The sequence below is a fragment of the Alligator mississippiensis genome, chromosome 4 (assembly GCF_030867095.1).
Source record: "Alligator mississippiensis isolate rAllMis1 chromosome 4, rAllMis1, whole genome shotgun sequence".
NCBI classification, from domain to species: domain Eukaryota; kingdom Metazoa; phylum Chordata; order Crocodylia; family Alligatoridae; genus Alligator; species Alligator mississippiensis.
This window is the reverse complement of record NC_081827.1, coordinates 170,791,843-170,812,941: the sequence shown is the minus strand read 5'-3', so window position 1 is coordinate 170,812,941 and position 21,099 is coordinate 170,791,843. Positions and strand designations below refer to the sequence as shown.

At 45.8% G+C, this 21,099-nt stretch overlaps 1 protein-coding gene across 1 annotated transcript in view; it reads left to right on the top strand.

Annotated features, from left to right (window-relative positions):
• The first annotated feature begins 3,055 nt into the window (after window positions 1–3,055).
• TMEM237 (transmembrane protein 237) overlaps window positions 3,056–21,099 on the top strand; it is a 42,397-nt gene continuing 24,353 nt past the window's right edge. Inside the window, exons 1-3 of the mRNA XM_059726257.1 lie at window positions 3,056–3,074; window positions 8,356–8,412; window positions 20,865–20,978. Of these exons, the coding sequence (XP_059582240.1) occupies window positions 3,056–3,074; window positions 8,356–8,412; window positions 20,865–20,978 (190 nt within the window). The remainder of the gene's footprint in view (window positions 3,075–8,355; window positions 8,413–20,864; window positions 20,979–21,099) is intronic.

The following is a 21,099-nucleotide window of genomic DNA, read 5'->3' as shown; positions in this document are numbered from 1 at the left end:
GGGATCGTGCTCATGAGTTCCCTGAGCAACTCAAAGTTTGCTTTTCTGAAGTGCAGGGTCCTTAGTCTGCTGCTATCCATCCTTCCTTTCCTCAAGATCCTGAACTCAGTCATCTCGTGGTTGCTGCTGCCCTAGTTGCCGTCCATTACTACATTTCCCCACCAATTCTTTCCTGTTTGTGAGCAGCAGATCAAAAGGAGCACAGCCCTTAGTTGGCCACTCCAGCATTTGCACCATTTAAAAAACTTCCTGGATTGCCTGTGCATTGCTGTATTGTCCTCCCAGCAGATGTCAGGGTGATTGAAGTCTCCCATATATAACAGTATGGAATATTTTATAACCTGAATACATTAGAACCGTTTCTGTTTGCGAATGAGATTTTGTTTTGTTGTTTGATCTCCTGAGGAATATCTGACAAATGCATATGCTGCAGTCTAGTAGATAACAGTATATATTGTGCAGAGTTGGCAAATGAAGTTGTTTTGAAATTTTTCAGATTTTAGTTTTTAAAAACCTAATAATGATTATATGTGCATAAAAAGCTATGACTGATTGTGGGGTTATACTCTGCCAACATTTTTGCTAAGCTTCCTGTTGGAATTGTCCAACAAGAAGAGTAAGTAGCAGCTGGCTTCATGGATCTTGATGGGAGGGTGTTTGTATCCACTGCCATATAAATTGTATTTGCTTTCAGTCTACCTTCTAACATAGATAAAATCTAGGATAGGGACATGAGGTCAAATCCATCTTCACACTAGTCTCACTTGCTTCAGTTAAATTAGCATAGCTAAAGTTTACTCATGTAAATAAAGGAGTGGTTCTCAATATTTTTAGACTCAAGGACCCCCTGGAGAGACTAGAGGCATGCCTTGGAGAATGTCAGCTCTTAGTTTTTACTCTTTGCCTACAGAAAACTAGTGTGTGTATGTGTGTGTGGGGGGGGAAGGTTCTGTTGCAAAGAAATCAAAAAGATCATAGCTATGGATTTCTGTTTGAAATCTCTGGGTTTATGTTGTGAGTCAAGTTTGAAAACCTAACAATGCCTAACATTGTGTGGCACCCCACAGCCTCCTTGAAAGGATCTTGAGATTGCCACAGCCCCTGCTTTGAATCACTGGTAAAGAATCAGGGTGTCAAGGTCTTGCATTTTTAGTTGTACGCAGTAATAACAGCCCCATTGCTGCTCCTAGTGGAAGCTGATGGCAGAACTCTTATTGACTTCAGTGTGAGTAGTATCGGGTCCTAAATTGGGGACAGCGAGGTTCACATACAGTTAATCTTGTCTGGGAAGCTTATTTTTAGTGCTGAATTAGCTGACGATCAATGTAAGCAGTGTCAGAGGGAATAGTTTAGTGTCTCTCTCAGGGACCAGCTTTAAATGACATGGGAAAGAAGCAAGTGGTAAGTTCAGTTTGGAGGAACTTTGCCTTGTTTCATTTTTGTGGGGCTTTTATTTAAATTTAAGTTTTTATCTGGAGCGTGGAGTAGTTTTCCCTTTTGTCTAGTACACTAAGACAATAAATAATCTGAATCTAAGCTGTTTTACTCTTCTAGGTAAGAGAATTATCAAGTGTGTGGGCTATACACCTGCTATTCTGTCAACAAGAAATATTTTTCTTTGAGTGTTAATTCTGTTTTCCCTTATGGTCATGATCTTCACCACTGTGAAAATATTCTGTTTTATTGAACATTTTATAATATTAAACAGTCTAGTCGGCATTTTAACAACAGTCAGGACTATCTCACTGCCCTTGTTTGTACTTCTAAATGTAAGATTTCATTGGTGATTCCTATAATTGTTCTTGATATAATATAAAAATATATTGATATTAAATGCCTACTTTCAGCAGTGTTCTTCTATTGTGTTCAGTACCTGACTAGAATGATAAATTGTCTTTCCTATGCATGTAGTTTTCTTATAAAAAGGTGAAGGTATTTAAAGAGTACTGTTACCACTTAGATGGTTATAGTTTATCTAAAATATAGCACGTATCAGAACTGAGGCATTGACGCAAAATATGTACCAGACACTGCTTTACAATTCTACATCTTAACTTCCATCCAGTGATCTCAAAACATATTTGTGAATTGTTTATACATACAGTGTTCAGAATTGCCTTTCGGAAGACTATCGATGTAGCCTATGTTAGAGACATCTAACATAATATCATTCCAAGGTCATACTTGGAATTAGCTGTTTTCTCTGAAATAATTTAGTAGGGGCTCAAAAGGTAAAAGATTTCATGACACACTAATGGAAGGTTTTTGTCTTTTCTGTTTCAGCGTCCACCCCGTGCCCTTCCTCCTGTGCCAAGGTAGGTTTATTTTATTCTATGTATTTTGGTAGTTTGGGAACACTGGAATGTACTTGAAAATTATGAAATTAAGAAAGATGAGTGCAGTAAACACATAAGGCACTCATAATGCTGTTAAATGATTTAGCAAAATCTCACTAAGGTGACAAATATTGCTCTCTCTTTGTTTTAATTTTTTACTGAATAAAATTTTAACGTAATTTAAGAGTAGATCTATCATTTTTTAAAACTAAAATTAAGGCTTTTTCCTTTTATAAATCTAATTATATTATATTTTCACACTTCACCAAAGAAATTTGCTATAGACTACATTGTTATACAAGATTTTACCTTAGCAGCAAATAATTGTAACTACTTTTTTAAAAAGTACCTTTAAAAATGGGCAAGTGGTAGGACAGTGTAAGGGCCTTGTTGTATGTTACACTGTGAGCTGCTCAAATGTTGATTGGTGTTACTGCTAGCTTGAATTTGGGGCAGTCGCACATTCAGGCGAACAGGGGCCTGGAGGACTGAGAAGTAAGAATCCTCCCCTCCCAATTTGGGGTTCCCACCTCCCAACCCCTCCTCTTACTTGTGGCTGCTGTCTATCCCAGGGGAGCAGACAGGGAAGGGTTAACCCACCTACCTACCTGCCTGCCCCCCTCTCCTCCCCTTTGCTGCTCTTCTCAGGGCTGAGCCTAGCCCAGGGAGCAAGGACTGGCAGGCAGATTAACCTTTCCTTGCCTGCTTGCCCAGGACAGATGGTGTGGGCAGCCACAAGTAAGTGGGGGGAGCAGTCAGTGGGGATCTGAGGTGCTGGTGAGCACATAGCAGGGGCAGCATGCCTGATTCAGGCCAGCAGGGGAACTGGAGATTGGATGGGGTGTAACACTAATGTGTAGCCTAGAGTTGCTGTATGCATGTATAACACAAGTTAGGTGACACAGATCAGAGAAATATAGCCTGGAGTGGCATAACAAAGCCATCTAAAGCAGTGTTTCTCAACTCGTGGGTCGCAACCTAAAAGCAGGTAGCAAGAATATATAAAAGGGTCATGAACAAACTTTAAAAATGGATTCTTCTTTAAAGGAGAAAAACATGGGAAACCATGACTTTTCCCTTGCAGGCTGGCAGAGTTCCAGTCTGCAAGGGGCTACTTGGTGCCCCCCACATGCTCACCCCCTGCTCCTCATGCTGTGGGTTGGGGCCTGGGGGCATGGAGCAGCGGGTTGGGAGCATGGGGCACCAGGGCGGGCCTGGCCATCCATGTTTACAAATGAGTCCTGGTCCAAAAAAGGTTGAGAACCACTGATCTAAAGAGTGCTTAAAACTAATTCCAGGTGTTAATGTGTTCAGGGGTTAAAAGCTCCAGGAGCTGCCTAAAATTAACGTATAACAAGGCCTTAACTTTGACTATCTAGAAGTTTAGGGGTATGGGTCCCTGCTACTCTTGTAAGACTTTTCATTTTTTAAAGAGACTGGGAAGCAGTTTAATTTGTTATATTACCTCATCATTTTGTGTTATTTGTTGGGGGAAAAACAGGTAAAAAGAAAAAAAGTCATAGACAAAAAGGCTACTTCAGTCTCACTAACTTATTTTCAGCCCCTTATCTTCCTCTTCCAAATGTCTCCTCTTGTCTATATTTTAGATTTTGAGAGCTTTGAGTAGAAACTTTTTTATCAGACTGGTGTCCAACATATCTTGAATATGGGAATAAGAATTTTCTGAATATGCCATATTGACACAGGAGTTGAAAAGATTTTATCCTTAAATTTCTATGTTCCATACATCAAGATAGGTTTTGATGGTAGGAATGGGAATTGGGCATTTTTATGGTCCGTTATGTCAAAATTCTTAAAAGTACTTGGAGGCGCATATACATTAGGGGTGTGCAAAGTGGGCCCCATTTGATTCAGGTTCAGATTTGGCCCAAATCAGGGACAGTGATTCGATTAGTTGATTCAGATCACTGTCCTTGATTTGATTCAGCCAAATCTGAATCTGAAGTTTCGATGCTGATTCAGGGAATCAGTGATTCGGACATAGACATAACTTTAAAAGTTTTTTCTACATACGTCGAGGTACCAGGCGTGACTTGTGATCGCTGCGATGCTGGGGTGCATGGAGCGTCCTACAGGAGTGTGGGGCGGGGGCGCTCCACGTGCTAGGCAGCGAACCCGGAAATGGACCGGAAGTACTTCTGGTTCATTTACAGGTCTGCTGGGGAGTGCTCTGGGGGGCCCCCCCACACCTTTCCCAGCTTGGCGATCGGCAATCAGCCATGGGGGGACCTTGGGTGCCCCCCCAGACCCAGGAGGCACTAGTTGCTGAGCTTATGGGGTGCAGGGGAGGGGGGGAGGCGCCTCCTGCGTGCTCCCCAGCGGACCTGGAAGTGGACCGGAAGTGCTTCTGATCCACTACCAGGACTGCTGCTAAGTACGCGAGCTGCCTGCTACCTAGAGATATGTAGAAAAAACATTTAAAGCTGTGTATATGTCCAAATCTCCGAATCTTTCTGAATCGATTTGGAGGGCTCCAATTTGAGTTGGAGAGATTAAAGGGTCCTCTGATTCGATTTGGAGATTTGGCCACTGAATCAAGCCAAATCTCTGCCAAATCAAATCAGGGACCAAAGCTTCACACAGCTGTAACATTGTACTCGTAAACATCACAGAGGAAACTGTGAATACTGATCATGAAATAGCTGCTTGCCTGACTAATTTATAGCTTCTTTCCTTGGTTCATGCATAGCAGACAGTCAGACAAGTTCTAATTAAATAGTCTAACAAAAGCTTTTAATTGTATCTACAGCTAACCAATCAAGAAACTGTACCTAGTCACATGAGGCAGACAAAATGTTCAGTCTTCGGTCTTGTTAAGCAGCCTTAATGTTGTCATATTTAAATGGTTGTAAAAAGTAAGGTTAAGGGATGTGAATAGACCATATACATTTTTATGCTTTAAGTCGGTTGCATTTTGAGTTTTAGTACAGTTCTGAATTGCAACTGATTTAACACTAATGTTCTTGTCCTTTAATATTGTTTTTTTCATGTTTCTTTCCAATATAATGGGAAAAAAACCTTGGAACTGAAGTGGAAACCATGGTGAGTTGGTTCATTGTTGACAAAACTCTGTCCATACAGAGTCCTTTTAGGTTTCTGTTTATTTTTCTTGGTTCTGTTTTTAATGTTAAATGTGTGAACTTCTAAAGTTTTGCCTAACAGCAGGTTGCTAACTATTATAAATTATTAAAGCTGCTTGCAAACACCCCCCCCCAGTACTATAATTTAAACTTGGTGCACTCCTGTGCCAAGCTCTGCATATGCCCAGAAGAGGCAGCGTGTTAGTTGGACCCGGCTCACTCAACATCTGTACAGATCAGGTGCTTTAGTGAGCTTTTTTAAATGTCTCCAAGCTGCCTAAGTGCTTTATGTGTTTGTGGACCAGATTCTTCAAAAGTATTAATTGCTTTTGATTGCCCAACATGAAACACTGGGGAAAATCCTCCTTTTCAGATGGAGAATGATTTAATTTGGAAAAGAAAAAAAATCAGCTATGCATTGCACAGGCTATACCTTACCATTGTCAATTCTGGTTGCCCTTTTCTGGATTGTATAATTCTCTGTTGTCTGTTTTGAGATGAGGTATCTAAACTTGGACTTTATGATCTAAATGAGTTTTATTATTCTTTAGAGCATCATTATAATATTTTCTTTCTTTTTAATGTACTATGGCAGGCCTAGCCTGGCTGGGAGGTCATAACCCCCAGCTGGCCTGCCCCTACCTCCCCAAGTCCATCTAGCTCTTCTGAGCCACAGCCCTGTATTTCACCTTGATGGAATCAATTATCAGGAGCTGTCCTGAGCCTTAAAGTTGGGTTTCATTTTGGTTACTTGATTTCCCTCCTTTTAATACTTGTCCAGGCCCTGATTCTCTTGGCTAGAGCCTGTTTGCTCTAGCTTCTACCTTCCATTCTAGGCCCACTGCAGTGTGACCTCCATCTCCCCTCACAGTTGCTATTGGTCCTATGGTAAAACAGAAAAAAAATGTAAGCAACCACTCCAATTAAAATACCACCCCTCCAAGCACTTGCAAAACAGCCCAATGTGGGCCTGAAATCCTTTATCCCTCTGGGGTCCTGTGTCTGGGGAAAAAGGAGAAAGCAAAAGAAAGAAAGAAAAAAAAGCCCCTCTTGGCCAGGGGTGGATTAATGTATGGGCCCACAGGTCCCTACCAATCAGGGGCCCCATAAGAAAAATCTCTAATGTGCTGGATGGTCCAGTACAGCGCTGTGCAGGTAGCTGCGCAGGGTGGTGGCAGCATAACCCAGCAGGGCTCGTGGCAGCAACAGCAGCCAGGGGCATATCTTCTCACCTGGACCCCACTGGCACCAGCAGCAGTGGGGCTAGCACTGGGACTGGGCTGCTACAGTGAGATGTCTTATTCATCCTGCCCCTGGGGCAGAGCAGGTCTCCGGGCTGAGGGATTGGGGGTGATGGGTGGATGGGGCATAAGGGGGCAGGCAGCTAAGAAGCCTCCAGCACCTGTCTTCCCACCTCTTCGGGTGACTGGAGCCCCTAGCTACACCTCACCTGGGCAGGAGGGGGGCGCTGCGGCACTAGGTGCATAGCTGGCCCCTCACCTCTCAGGGGAGGGGGAAAGAAAGAGTCCCCCCCTGGGAGGTGATAGGACTCCGCAGGGGGACTGCAGCAGGGCCGCAGTTGCCCCCCTGCCCCTCCTTCCAAGACAAACCAAGTAGATTTTGTGTGGAAACCAAGTGGCAAAGATGGAGCGGGACCGTGGGCCAGGCCTGGCCCAGCTCAGGGCTCAAAGGGAGCAGGATGAACCCTCAGGAAGGCTGAGGAAGGATGTTTTCATCTGGCCCTTTGCCTCACAGCTGAAGCCGGGGTTCTCAAACCTTTACACTCAAGACATCTTGCCCCATAGGCTTGAGGCACCCCTCCTTAGACTCAGGACATCCCCCATAGACTCAAGGAACCCCTCCTTAAACTCAGGATCATAGGAGCTTCCTGTGATAGTTTCTACTGTGCATAGATCCTGTCCCTTCTGCAGTTAGTGACACCCAGGAACCTGACTCCCCACTTTTTATGACGGAAGATAGAGCTAGGATGATGGACTCCATTACCTCCCATTAGCCTATGGGAGCTCTTCTGGAAAGGTAGTATAGCTCTAGCTTCTTAATGGAGCATTGCTAGCAGGGAGCTGGGGAGGAAGCATGGAGGGAGACACTGTCTGCACTGATGGTCCAAGCCTAAAGCAGAGTTTGGCAGGGTTCCTCAGAGCCCGAGGTGAAGAATTTGGAGGGTGCTGGACTAGGCGGGGAGAGTGCTTGCAATTTTCTTTCACCTGAAGGGCTGATTTTAATCTCCTAGAGGACAGGCAGAACAGTGTATAATGCGTCTATTTATTAATTCATTTTTGATATATTTATGTTTATAATGGGGTCTGAGGGACTTCCAGTTTTCTGTTTGCCCAGGGGCCCAATAAATCTTAATCTGCTCCTGCTCTTGGCCCTTATTCACCAGGGTCCTCCCTTGTTGCTTCTGGGCACCCCTGTGGCTTGCCTGGGAGTGCTTTTTCTTCCTCAGCCACAGCTAGAATTCCCCCTCCAGTCTGAGAGCAAGCCAACTTATTCCCCTGAGCTCCATCCCGTCAGTCTGGCTTATTGTTTAGCTCAAGCACAGAAGTTACTTGTTAGTCCCAGCCTTTTCAACTGCCCACTTTTTGGCTGCTGTTCTCACAGCATGCACCACTCCCCAGGGTAGAGCTGGCTGTTGCAGCTGCCTTTTCTCTAGGCCACAAAGACCCTGCTTTTAAAGAGCCCTTGCAGGTCCTGCAGGCCCCGTACCCTTCCCACAGTAACAGTCTAAAGGTTCCTTGTTGCACATACTCCATGTTTCCCCCATGAAGTGTATGTGTGTGCGTGTGTGTGTGTGTGTGTGTTGGGGAAGCCCAAACTCCCCAACTGAGATATACTGTTAGAAAAAGAGTAGAGCTTCACCGTGGTATTTAACTAATCCTTTATCTTCTGTCATACAGATGAAATTCCACTCAGCCGTCCAAAGAAAAGAAAACCCAAAGGGAAGAATTCATTAGGTAAGAAACTGCCAAGACTGAACACTTTGCTGCTTCTTTGTTGCGTCTCCAATCCAACCTTTCTGCACAGCGTGTTTCCAATATTCTGCACAGGCTCCTGCTGCTGGTGTTGGTGCTGCCAGATGTTGTGGGGTGCATTGTGGTGCTACAAGGCATCTCAGGAGATGATCCCTGGTTTGCTGTTCCTGACAAACACATTGCTTGGTTGCATAGAGGCCCCAACACTTTACTAAGTATGCTGGAGAAACTGTGTACTCTGGCTCAACTCCTGACAAGTGCATCCATAGTTTTATAGAATTTATTCCAGACCTAATAACATTTGTTGTCTTGGCTAATCTTTCATTATTGGTTATACACATAGGTTGTGCCTTTTTCTAGTGATACTATTTAGAATTAGGTTAAAATTAACTCAGATTATTATTGCTGTTTTATTTTTTTCTATACATTCTTGTTCCCGATAAAACAGGAAGTGTTTTTATACCATTGAAAATTGTTTAAATTTTTACCTCTCTGCTTTTTTTCTATCTAAAATTATCTATCTCTATCTAAAATTAAAGGCAGTTCTCTACAACTAGAAGTTTTCTTTGAGATTGATCATTTTAATTAGTGATCTGATTTCTAAGTGAACTGAACATGAATCCATTTCAACACAGTTTGTCTTATGTCATTCCTGGGAAAAATAATGGAATGATTAAGTTGGAACTCTGGCAACAAAGGATTAGAGGCTAAAAATATAGTTGTGTAAGTCAGTATGGCCTCATGGAAAGCAGGCCTTATGAAACAGTTGTTAATTTTCAGATAAGATTATAGGTCAGGTTGATTTAAAGGTGATCGTGTTCAGGGTATATTACATGGCATCTTAACAAAAAAAATGCAGTGTGGAATCAACAGATCATCCATTAGATGGATTGAAAACTATCTTGCTAAAAGATCTCCATGTGGATTTAATGTTGCAACCTGATGGGACTGTTAGTAGTGGAGTTCCCTGCAAGATCAATTCTTGATCCAGTGCTATTTTCAATATTTTTGTCAACAATATATATGACTATACAAAATCTCTGCTGATTGAGTTTGCAGATGTCATAATAGTTAGGGACCCACTTAAATTGTGGTTTTGCGATTTTTTTTCACAGAAACTGCAAAAAATGGAGGTTTCCACCATCTCCATGAAAAACTGTTTCCTGTGATTTTTGTGTGGAATTGCGCCCCCAAAATTTAAAAATTACCAAAGTACAAATAAAGCACAGCAATCCCTGCAGCCATGGAGCACATGATTTAAGAGAGAGTTACTGAGAGGCTGAGCTAGTGACATAGACTCAATGAAGGTGCAGGTCAGGAAAACTAAAGGGTTTTGGCACCATCTGTTAAGAAGCCAGATGCAATGCTGCAGCAGTACTGCAGTCTGAAGATGAGTGGTTTGTCTCTAGGCCGGGGTGGGCAAAATGTCCCGCGGGCCAGATACAGCCCACCCAGCCATTCTATCCAGCCTGTGGGGCCCCTAAAATTTTAGAAAATTAATTTTCATCTACCCCTGGTTGCCCGTCAAATATGACAGGCAGCCAGTGGCAGCAGAACCCAAGGGGAGCCAGTGGCAGGACCCATAGTCTGAGTAGCAAAGCTGGCCCTGCCCCCGTCCCCCAACCAGAAGTCTTTGCAATTTCTGACCTCGCAACCCTGGAGCCTGTTCCCCACCCTCCCTCCATCCAAATGGAAAGTAAGATAAGATCAGACAGAGGGAGAGAGGAAAACTGCTGTGAACTGCCCAGTAGCTGGGCGCTCAGTGGTGCTTGCTGGGTCGGGCTGGAGCCAGAGTGGGAAGCAGGGGGGCAGAGGGAAGCAGTGGTGGCAGGGGGGCCACAGGGAGTGGTGGGAGAAGCAGCAGGGAAATGGGGAGCGGTGGGGACTGTGGGAAGCGGCAGCAACCTGGGGAGTGGCAGGGGCTGCAGGGAGCAGTGTAGGAAATGGCAGTGGCATGGGAAGGGGTAGGGAGCAGCGGGGGCCGTGGGAAGTGGCAGCAGTGGTGGGCAAGCTTGCGGGAAGGAAAGCTGGGAAAGGGCAGGGAAGTGGTGGCAGTGGGTGGGCGTGGTGCCTACGCAGGTGCCCTGGGACCAACAGGGATCTAGGGTGGGGCGGCAGGAGCACAGAGCCTTGGCGTGGGGTCTGCCTGGCTGCATCACATGAGGCTGACATACAGGCTGCGAGAGTCGCACACGATGGAGCTGGCAGCCCGGCCCTATCTCTCTTTTTCTCTCCCATCCCACCCACCATAACCCCACGCACTCCCACAGCCCCCACCCCAACCACATGCCTCACACTCCTCCACACCCACCCACCACACTCACGCCCCACCACACGCACACACACTCACTCCCCAACCACACCCTGCCACATACACCCCCTTATCGCCCACACACAATATACAATAGGACTGCATTTTGAGCTATTATGCACTTCTAGATACACTTCATAAACACATAAATCAATACCAAAATATATTAAATAAAATTAAAATAAGTTATAGTAGATATTTTATTTTTTTGTATATGATTTGGGGTTTTTTTCTGGTTTCAAGATTGCAGCACCCTCCCTCCCAAAAGGAGTACTTCTGGGGCAAGGGGAGGGACTTCAGGTGGCAAAGGTCAGGGGTTGGGGGCTGGACTTCCAGTCCCAATATGGTGACTGGGGGTGGGGCAACTGTCAAGGGGTAGGGCTACCCATGTGGCCCTTGACAGCTCACCAAAACTTGGTAAGCGGCTCTCTGCCTGAAATAATTGCTTGCCCCTGCTCTAGGCCAATCAGTAACAAGCGGCAGGGCCTCTGGGGCCCCTCAGCCAACCAGTGGTGAGGGGGGGGCTTGCTACGAAAAGGCTGCAGAATCTGCTCTGCACTCTGCAAGCAGCCCACAAAAATCCCTTTCTTTTGCCATGATTTAGGTAGGTCCCTAATAATATTTAATGGGGATCTAAGTAGTATAGAATACAGGTTACTATTAGAGAATAGTCTGAATTGCCTGGTTAAATGGTCACAGTCTAGCATAGGATGAAGATACATAACACATTCACTACGACATAAATTGATATTACAGTGCAGTAAAAGTGGGGCAAATGCGTGATGCTTATCCTTATTTTGGTTTAACAGAAATGCAAATGGATGGCTTTTCCTTTGCCAGTTCTTCTGCTTCTTCCCACTTGATCTCCAGTTCATTTATATCTTAAATAGTTTGTTATCATAGTGTTCCAGATCTTCCTAGGCTTCCCTTCCCTAGCAGTTTCTAGTTCAGAGCTTGCTTTGAAATTCTATGCGCTTCTGGTTTTGCTGTGTAGTCCAGCCATGGTAACTACCTTTTTAGTTAAAGCTGGTATCTGTCTTGTTCCTTCACATATTTCCATATTGGTAAGCTTATCTCTCCTAAATTCTTACTATTTTTGTGGACACAAAGTCAAAACCATTTACTTTAGAACCTGTTGTCATTGGTTATGTTTCTGCCCCATACGTCAGCATCAGTATTGTTATGCAATTCTGTAGTTTCATCTTCTGTATGTAGCAACAGGTTTTTGTTGTTCTAGATTTTACATTGCTTGTTTATATTTCCAGTTGTTTTTCTTGTTCTTCCTTTTATTACTGGGTGACTAAATTCCTCGACTTAATCTCTATCTGTCCACAGCCAGTCATTATATTGAGTCTGTTTATTCATCCCTATTGTTGTGAGTATCTTAATCTTTTTGTCTCATCTTCTCCCCTATACCATTTCTCTCTTATAGGTTTTTTTCTCCTTGTTGTATGTAGAAACTGAGGAGAACTAGAATGTCCACCAATCCTAGCTCGTCAAGTTTCCTGCTGTCAATTTTATTATCAGGTATAATCTATTGGCAGACTCTCTGATGCCACCTCATCTGTTCTGGTGAGGTGTGTTTGGGGCATTCTCCTCAACCTAAAAACTTCTCTTACCCAACATAGACATACCGCCAGGAAGTAGACTATATCTGTGAATGATCTACCCAAATGCCTCACACAAACCTACAAAATGAAAAAGCCATCAACCATATACTCCTGGTTGTCATTGGTATCTTATAAGAAAGGTAGTTAAACAATTATTACTATACTCAAAGATTACACATTGAAAGAAGTTTTTTCCAGTGTTCTTCTCCTCCTTCTCTTTGCACCTCCATTTCCTCCCCCCTCAGGGTTTCCAACAATTTCCCAAGATCACTAAACTCATCAGAAGTAAATTCTCCGCTGACCAGCATGCGCGAAATGGTACCAGACTTGTCAAAATAATGAATGCAAAACATGGCAGTGTATTTCCACTGCCACCACAGTCAGCATGCCTCTTCCCCAAACAAAGCTGTCAGAATCCATTGAGCATACATATTCACCTGATCCACTGAATGCCCTCATGGAAACTGTGGAAAAAACTAAACTAGCACTGTGCTCCAGAGTAAGCTCCCACAGAAAAAGGATAATGGACCCAAATGCCCTATCAGCAGTCGGAGAACGTTGTCCACTTCCATTTTAAGCAGCCAAGTTTATTAACAGAATTTACTTAGACTAAAGCAATTATTCTAACTTGTACTTAGGTTAGCCTTGACTGCTTCTTTCACAGACCTAATGAAGGGCACTTAAAGCTTGAAAATGTGCCTCCAGTCTCTCCTAGCTATACAGCTTGGTCCAGTAAAAGATACTGCCTCCCCTCTGTTGTCACCTTGCCACTCCTGCTTTTCTCATGTGTCAGTATATGCCCTCTGTGAAGGGAAGGGACAATAGTATGTAACCTTGCTTGACTCCTGTTATGGCCTTAAACCATTCCCTTGGTTTTTGATAGTTTTGTACCTGATATTAAGTGTTTTCCGTAAAGTTTTGCTGCTCCTCTTGTTATTGTTAGCATTAATGCCTATCTATAGGCTGACCATAAGGAAATCCAGAACATCTGAGACACTGTTTCCACTCCCCTTCCCCTCCTCCCCTCTGCTCTCCCAAGTCAGCATCACTGCAGCAGGCAGAGGAAGGGGATGGTGTGGCATGGCATGCTGTGCTGTGCTGCTCCATGTCACTCAGCCTCCCTGCCAGACTGTCCCATGCCCTTGTGTTTCTGGGATGCTCTTTTTAACTCACCAGCTGTTTGGAACCAGCCTCTGAAATCTGGAATTGTCCCAGCTAAACTGGGACGTATGGTGACCCTACCTATCTAGCCTTTATTTTCCTTGAATTAGGCAAGCTATCAACGCCCCCTCCCCCCCACAAGTCATTGAGTTAAGAATGATTTTTTCTATTTGTACTTCAGCACATTTTCCAGCACTTTTTTGCAACACAGGTATTTGTTCAATACATGATTTCTCACATTTTCTGGTACTTATTGCAGATGTTGACAACCTCCCCTGTCATCTTTAAAGCCTGTTTTTAATAATTCAGGACATGGTTGGTTTATTTGACCTAATTTTCTGTTTTTTAGCCCATTAATTGCCATAACATTTCCTTTGGTATGAATAGTTTTGTGTTGCAGTTAAGGTGTCAGGGCATTCATTCAACAACTTCAGTGTCTGTATGTGTGTGAGAGCCTAGGTTTTGTTCTGTTACAAATCTCTTGAAAATTAGTTTTTTTCATATTTGGTTGTTAGTTGGTGTGTCTACACAAAATGCTTTACTGCACAGTAGTGCAGTTTGCTGCACAGTAAGCACACACATCTATATGTGCATATGCTTACTGCACAGTAAACTTTGCTACTTATGAATAAATTTGCTACCTGGAATAACAGCCCCTAACAACTATGAAACTATGAAATGCAAGTAGCAAATTTACTCAGGAGTAGTTCCTGCACAGTAATGCACATGTAGATGCCACTAGAGGGCCAGCCTAAGCCCAGCCACAGGGCCCTGGGGTTGAGAGGCTTTCCTGCCCCAGGGCTGGGTCAGCTCTATGGCAACCTGAGCCCCTAAAAGCCTGCAGACAATTTGAGCCCTGGGTAACCTATACAGGGAGTCTGGGGCAACTGCTGGCCTCTCCTCCCTCTGTACAGGCTGCAGGCTACCTGTTGCAGCCTGCCTGCACCCTGACACTGCTGCCTGGCACCAGAGTGCTGTGCAGCTACCAAGGCTGTGCTGTCCAGGCCTGCAGGGTGCTGCAGGCTCCTGCCAGGCCTGCCAGCACCCAGGCCCAGCTGCAGGCAGCTCCTGGCTACTGGAGCCAGGTCCAGATGCCCACAGCCAACCCATAGCAGCTTGCCTGGACTCAGCAGGTACTCTGGGGTACCACCTTCCACACAGCTGCTAGTCTCATGCCAAGGCCTTGTGCTGTGTGCTGCATGTAGCTGCTCAGGCCTGGCAGCACACAGACAGCCACGCAGAAACCTGAAGACCTGGTGCAGAAGCCCTGATGGGGTCATCGCTGATGGCATCATCACTGATACCACACACTGCCTCCCAGGGCCCCATCTGGTCCACGGAGGAGACTGGCTATCTTGTGGCACTGTGGGGTGAGGTGGAGGTGCAAAGGCAGTTTATACAGGGTGAGTGCTCTAATGTGCATGTTTATGAGGGGCTGTCCGGCTGAATGTGGGAGCGTGAGCAGGACTGGTTGGTGTGGAAGTGCCACATAAAGGTCAAGACCTTGCAGGCACAGTGGGTCACCATCACCAACCACAACCATTGGATGGGGAGTGCCCACAAGTCTATAACCTTTGTGTGGCAGATGACTGACATCCTTGTGCCGCAGGCTGCAGCCATGCTGTGTACTGCAGCACAGGAGGCCTGCCCAAGCCCCAACTCTGGCCTGGCACCCGTGGTGACAAGTCTCATGGGAAGGGTTCCTCGGGGCACCAGCAGCCCATCCTGCTGCTCTCCACCCCAGCCTCCACCAGCAGCTCAGGGAGCCTGGGCCAGTGCTTGCGCTGACAGCTCAAGAACTCAGCCCCAGCCACAAGGTGTGGCTGGCCATGTCACTGTTGGCCACCAACAGCTCCAGCTCCTCCCCAGGGTGGGGGCCTGCCCAGGCACCTGCATATCGTGCCCCTCTGACTGACGAGTCTGCTAGGAGCCACACGCCATTACGGGGAGTGCAGGAGGAGGTCGGCCAGCCCCACTTGCATCTGGTACCCTGGCCTCCACTGGTGGGTGTGTGGCTCACTTGGGGCCTTGGTTGGGGCGGATTCGCCACTGTTGCTGCTGCCGCAGATGGGGCTCCCACTGCCCGGGGTCCTCCACATGCTGCACCTCCTCTGCCCAGGCCTCACAAAACAGTTTCCCCTGGGCTTTGCAGATGTTATGCAGCACGCAGGCTGTAACCCAGGAGACTTTGACCTCAGAAAATTCCAGTTGGGTGCTAGCGTTTCTTGAGGTAGCTGAAGGCGCACTCAACCAGTGTGCGGGTTCAGCCCAGGCACCTGTTTGAAGTGTGCCTGGAGGAGGTCCAGCTGGCTGGTGTAGGGCCGCATGAGCCAGGGGGAGAAGCAGGTAGGTAGGGTCCCTGATGAGCAAGGATCCTGGTTTTCTCTGATTTTAAAAAATCCCCAATTTTCAGTTAAAAAAGACCTAACGAAAGGGCACTTATAGATATATAGTTATCTATATATTAGTGGTGTTTCATTTAAATCATGGAAAAATGTGGATTTGGGGTTACTTTTTTTTTTAACCAAAAATTGGGGATCTTTTTTAAATTGGAGAAAACCAGGATCCCTGCTGATAAGGAGGGGCAGGACTATCATGGCACCCAGCTGGAGGTCTAGCACCCCCAGCACAAAGCACCTGCTCTGCACCCAGGCTGGCAGGGTGCAGTTTCTGAAGTCATAAGTGTCTTGGGCATTGCCTACGCAGCTGGCGCTCACATTGGTGGAGCCACCATAGTCGATGACAGCCTGGAGCACAATAGAGTAGAAGCCCTGCGTCATTGGCAATGCATAGGGGGTCCACATGCACCCCTTGAGATTGGTGGTGCACCTCCTGCGATTGGCTGTCACTGCTGCTGGCGGCGCCTGTGGCAGTCGCCGCTCCCCACCCTCCACTGCTGACACCACTGTCGGCATCAGCAGGCGGTTGCCGCTGGCTGCTGCCAATGCTGTGGGTGGTCGCTGACCACTGGTAGGCGCTTGCCTCCTTCCCTTTCCCCCCCACCAACACCACTGCGGCCGTCTGCGGGAGCTCACTGCTGCCACACCCCCGCCACTGCCACCTGTGGGTGGTCACCATGCCACCCCAGCCTCCAGGGGCACTCATCGTTCATGGCCTGCTGGCTGTAGTAGAGGCGGTTGCCATCGGGTGGGTAGGTGACGGGGATGCGAGTCCTGTCCTAGGCCCCAATGCACTGGGGGGAATTCCAGGGCATGGAACCCTGCCACCAATGCCAAGGGGTCGTGCACATGGAGCATGGTGTGCCCCATTACATACTAGAGGGTGCCACACACCTCCAGGATGGCCTCCTGAGTGGTGACCTTGCCCATATCAAAGAGGTGGCCAATGTAGCAGAGGCTGGTGGGCATGGCCAGCTTCAGCAAGGCAGTGACCAGCTGGGTGTCCATAGGGAGGGGGCCGCCACATGGTGGTGTCCTGTTGCTCCAGGTGTGGGTGGAGCTGCTCCAGGAGGTCCAGGAAGGTGGCCTGAGTAATCTGGAACGCCTCCAGCCACTGCTCATCATCTCAGATGACTTGGATGATGTGAAGCCACCAGTGCTGGCTGGCTCAGCAAGCCCAGAGGTGCTGGAAGGCATGGATGGCCCCAGTGGTGGAGTCCAGGAACATGTCATTGGCATCCCTGCTGGGATCCAGGTGGCAGCTGCGTGGTGGTGATGGCTCTGGGACTGCATGGTATGGCCGGACAGGTGGTTGCTGCACGTGGAAGAGCCAGCAGGGTCCAGATGGCCGTGTGTTAGCCATCAGTCACTGCAGCGGGCCAGCAAGGCCAGTGAGGTGAGTGGCAGGAGCCCAGAGGCACTGGACATTGCTGCCAGGGCAGGGCTGAAGCAGCCATGGCACTGGAAGGCAGAGGCTGTGGCGAGCTGCCTGCTGTGTGCTGCCCCTGTGCTCTGCATGCTGCTCCTGGCCAGGGAAGTAGGGGCTACCTTATCAAGATCCTCTCTGGCTGCAGGCAGCTGTAGTCAGAGCCTCCATCTCCCCCTGGTGGCAGCTGGTGCCCATTGCAGGGTCCCAGGAAGTAGGAGCAGTTTTGTTGCCATTAGCAGCAAATCTGCTGCCACTTTTCTGCACGATTAGATGCCTACCCAGGTGCATTTATTCACAAGTAGTTTATTCGTGAGTAAACTGCTCCTGCATCAAATGCACGTGTAGACACGTACATTGACCATTGATAATGGATTATTTGAGCCACCTAATAGATTTTATGGTGATTCAGTAAGCTCTTTTAATATCACTTCATTGGGCTGCATCTTCCACTTCATAGTTTCATAGTGCTTAGGGTTGGAAGGGACCTAAACAGATTATCAGGTCTGACCACCTGTCCCGGGCAGGAACAAGTGCCAGGGTCATAACACCCCAGCTAAATATCTGTCCTGCCTCCTCTTGAAGACCCCCAAGGTAAGAGAGAGTACCACCTCCCTTGGGAGGCCATTCCAGAGCCTGGCAGCCCTAACTGTAAAGTAATGTCTCCTTATGTCCAGCCTGAACCTTCTCTCTAACAATTTGTAGCTGTTATTCCTAGTAACCCCTGGTGGTGCCCGGGGGAACAGAGCCTCACCCAATTTCCACTGGTCCCCCGTGGTGAGTTTGTAAATGGTCACCAGATCCCCTCTCAGCCTTCTCTTGTGGAGGCTGAATAGATTTAGGCCCTTTAGCCTCTCTTTGTAGGGCCTGACCCGCTGCCCCTTGACCATGAGTGGCCCTCCTCCGGACCCTCTCAATGCTAGTCACATCCCTCCTGAAGTGCAGTGCCCAGAACTGGACGCAGTACTCCAAATGTGGCCTGACCAATGCCCTATATGGGGGAAGGATCACCTCCCTGGACCTGCTTGTGGTGCATTTGTAGATTCACGATGAGGTGTGGTTAGTCTTACCAACCGCTTCCTCGCATTGGCAGCTCATGCTCATCCTGGAGTCAACAATGGCTCCAAGATCCCTTTCTGCCACTGTTTTGACAAGAAGGGGTATTCCTCAGCCTATAGGTGTATTGCTGGTTCTTTCTCCCTAGATGCAGCACCTTGTACTTGTCTGTGTTGAATTCCATCCTATTCTCATCTGCCCACCTCTGTAGCCTGTCTAGATCTAGCTGGCTTCTGTCCCTCTCCTCCAGCGTGCCCACCTTGTCCCACATCTTGGTGTCATCAGCAAATTTGGACAGTGTGCTTTCAACACCCACATCCAGCTCGCTGATAAAGATGTTGAACAGTACAGGCCCCAGGACCGAGCCCTCGGGGACGCCACTGCAATCTTGCATTCTTGTTAACTTCCTTGTCTTTTAGTTAGACAAGGTTCTTTGGGTAGATGCTATATCTTTTATTGGTCTTTTATTAGACCAACTAAATAGTTGAAAAAATTGTTCTTTGCAATCTTTTGGGCACAAATACCCTTTTTCAGGTATAAGGAAACTGTTGTTGTTTTGTGTGCTCTCCTATTGTCTTTTAGTTTTAATTTACCATGAAACCTTTCCCCAGTTTCTCTCATTCCTCTCCTATTTTGCTTTTGTTTGTTTTTTTACCTGGGTGGCTCTTCTTGACTCTATTAGGTTGCATGCTTTGTCATTGAAATATTCTTAATTTTCTGTTTGTATCCTAGAATTTTCCCACTTGTTTGACAGATCACTATTTTTTTAAGATGTTTGTTGGCCACCATTTCTTTCTAATTTTCTGATTCTCTGAATCTCTTTATGGTTTCTATAGTAAACTTGTCAACAAGGGTTTTATTATTTAATTGTTAAATAATTGTGGGGGGGGTTCTCCTTTGGGACTTTTCTTTAATTTTGTTTTAATGTTTGCTCTTCTTAGGTAACGGTCACTGCCTACACCCTCTCTTCTGAGTGACCATTAGTGATTGAGTGCAGCTTTCTCTTGTTGCGCTATGAGCAATTTGATGTGCTGCAGTTCCATTAGGGCAATCCCCACTTAACCTTTTTATTAGAAAATTGGACTAGACACTGGACACTTTCCATTGTTGTTCCATTCTCCAGTACTATATTTACCCATAGTACTTTTCTGGTTTATTTTTTGTTCCTACTTAAAAATTAAATTCTCCATTATATTAATGCCATCAGGTCTTTGTAGGTTGTTCAGCACATCTATACATCATACAGCTGTACATTTCAGCTATACACTTATTAACACAGTTACACACTACATTCATTTGCATTTTCTGTTAGTAGTCTTTGCATGTGAGGTCATAAAATGTGTGCCTATACTTTTTCCATTAACTGTATTCCATCATATTATGGTTTTCATTGCTGTCCCTGACTGGAATAATACTATACCTGTAACAAGTATGTTATATTTCTGCCCAAGTATAAAATGGTGGTGTTTTCAGTTGCCATCTTTATTCTTGCTTACCCATTTTTGCTTGCTTCTGATATCTTAATATTTATGTTTTCATCACTGTTATAAGTTGAGCACATCTAAAAATGTCATTTAATGTGTACAGGGGTATAGGTTGTAGCTGCATTAGTCTAAGGACATAGGCAGACAAGGTTCTTTGTGTAAATCTGATATCTTTTATTAGGCCAATTCAAATAGTTGGAAAAATTCTTCTTAGTAAGCTTTCAGGTATAAATACCCTTCATCAGGCTGAAGAAGCATCTGCAGTGGAAGAGCACACACCAACTGCAGTTGCTTCCTCAGCCCGAAAGCTTGGTACGAAGAATTTTTCCAGTTATTTGATTTGGTCTAATAAACTATATCAGATTTATCCAAAGAACCTTGTCATTTAATGTGTAGACATTTGAGCATTTATAGTATGTGACTTTTCTTGCCAGGAGGATGTCATTCCATAGCCCAGTGATTCTCAACCAGGGTGTTATTGGGCACCACACAATGTCAGTTAGGTTAGGTGTGCAAACACCTACTCATGACTCGCAAGATAAAGCCAGAGATTTCAAATAGGAATCCATGGTGTCAAAAATCCTCTGACCTGTTGCAGTCTTACTAAGCTGTGTGCAACAGAAGAATTGACTTTTTTTGCAGTCAAAAAACAAATAAAAGGTAAGAGCTGACATTTTCTGAGGGGTGCCTTGAGTCTAGTGAAGTTGAGAGACACTGCCATAGCCAGTAGTCCTAGTATGAGAATAAGTGACTGAACCATTCTCAAACCTCTTGCTTGACCCCAATTTGGGACTAGCATCAGATACATGATGGAGGCAGGTTTTTCTACAACAGAATTAAAAAATGGTCCATCAGAAGTACTGAATTCTGTACAAAGCAGTTGAAATAAGAGAGAAGAAATACAAAGTTTACCTTTATGTTAACTCCCCTCCAAGGTGGGTTCACACAGCTAATGAATTAAAGTTGTTCTGTTTTTCTGCTTTTCAGATGGCATAGTTCAGGCAGCCGTCCGTCGGACATCTGAGAGCAGCGAGCCTCTCACTCCTGAGATTCAGGATGCCCCGCCTCAAAGGAAACGCAAGAAGAAAAGAGTACCTCCTGGTATGTGAAGAATATTGGAAGGAAAATAAAATTAGTCTTGGTAGTATTCATAGATTAGTAAAAACAAAGTGCATCTATGCTGATGACTACAAATTTGCCTCTAGTATAACTCCATGAAGTC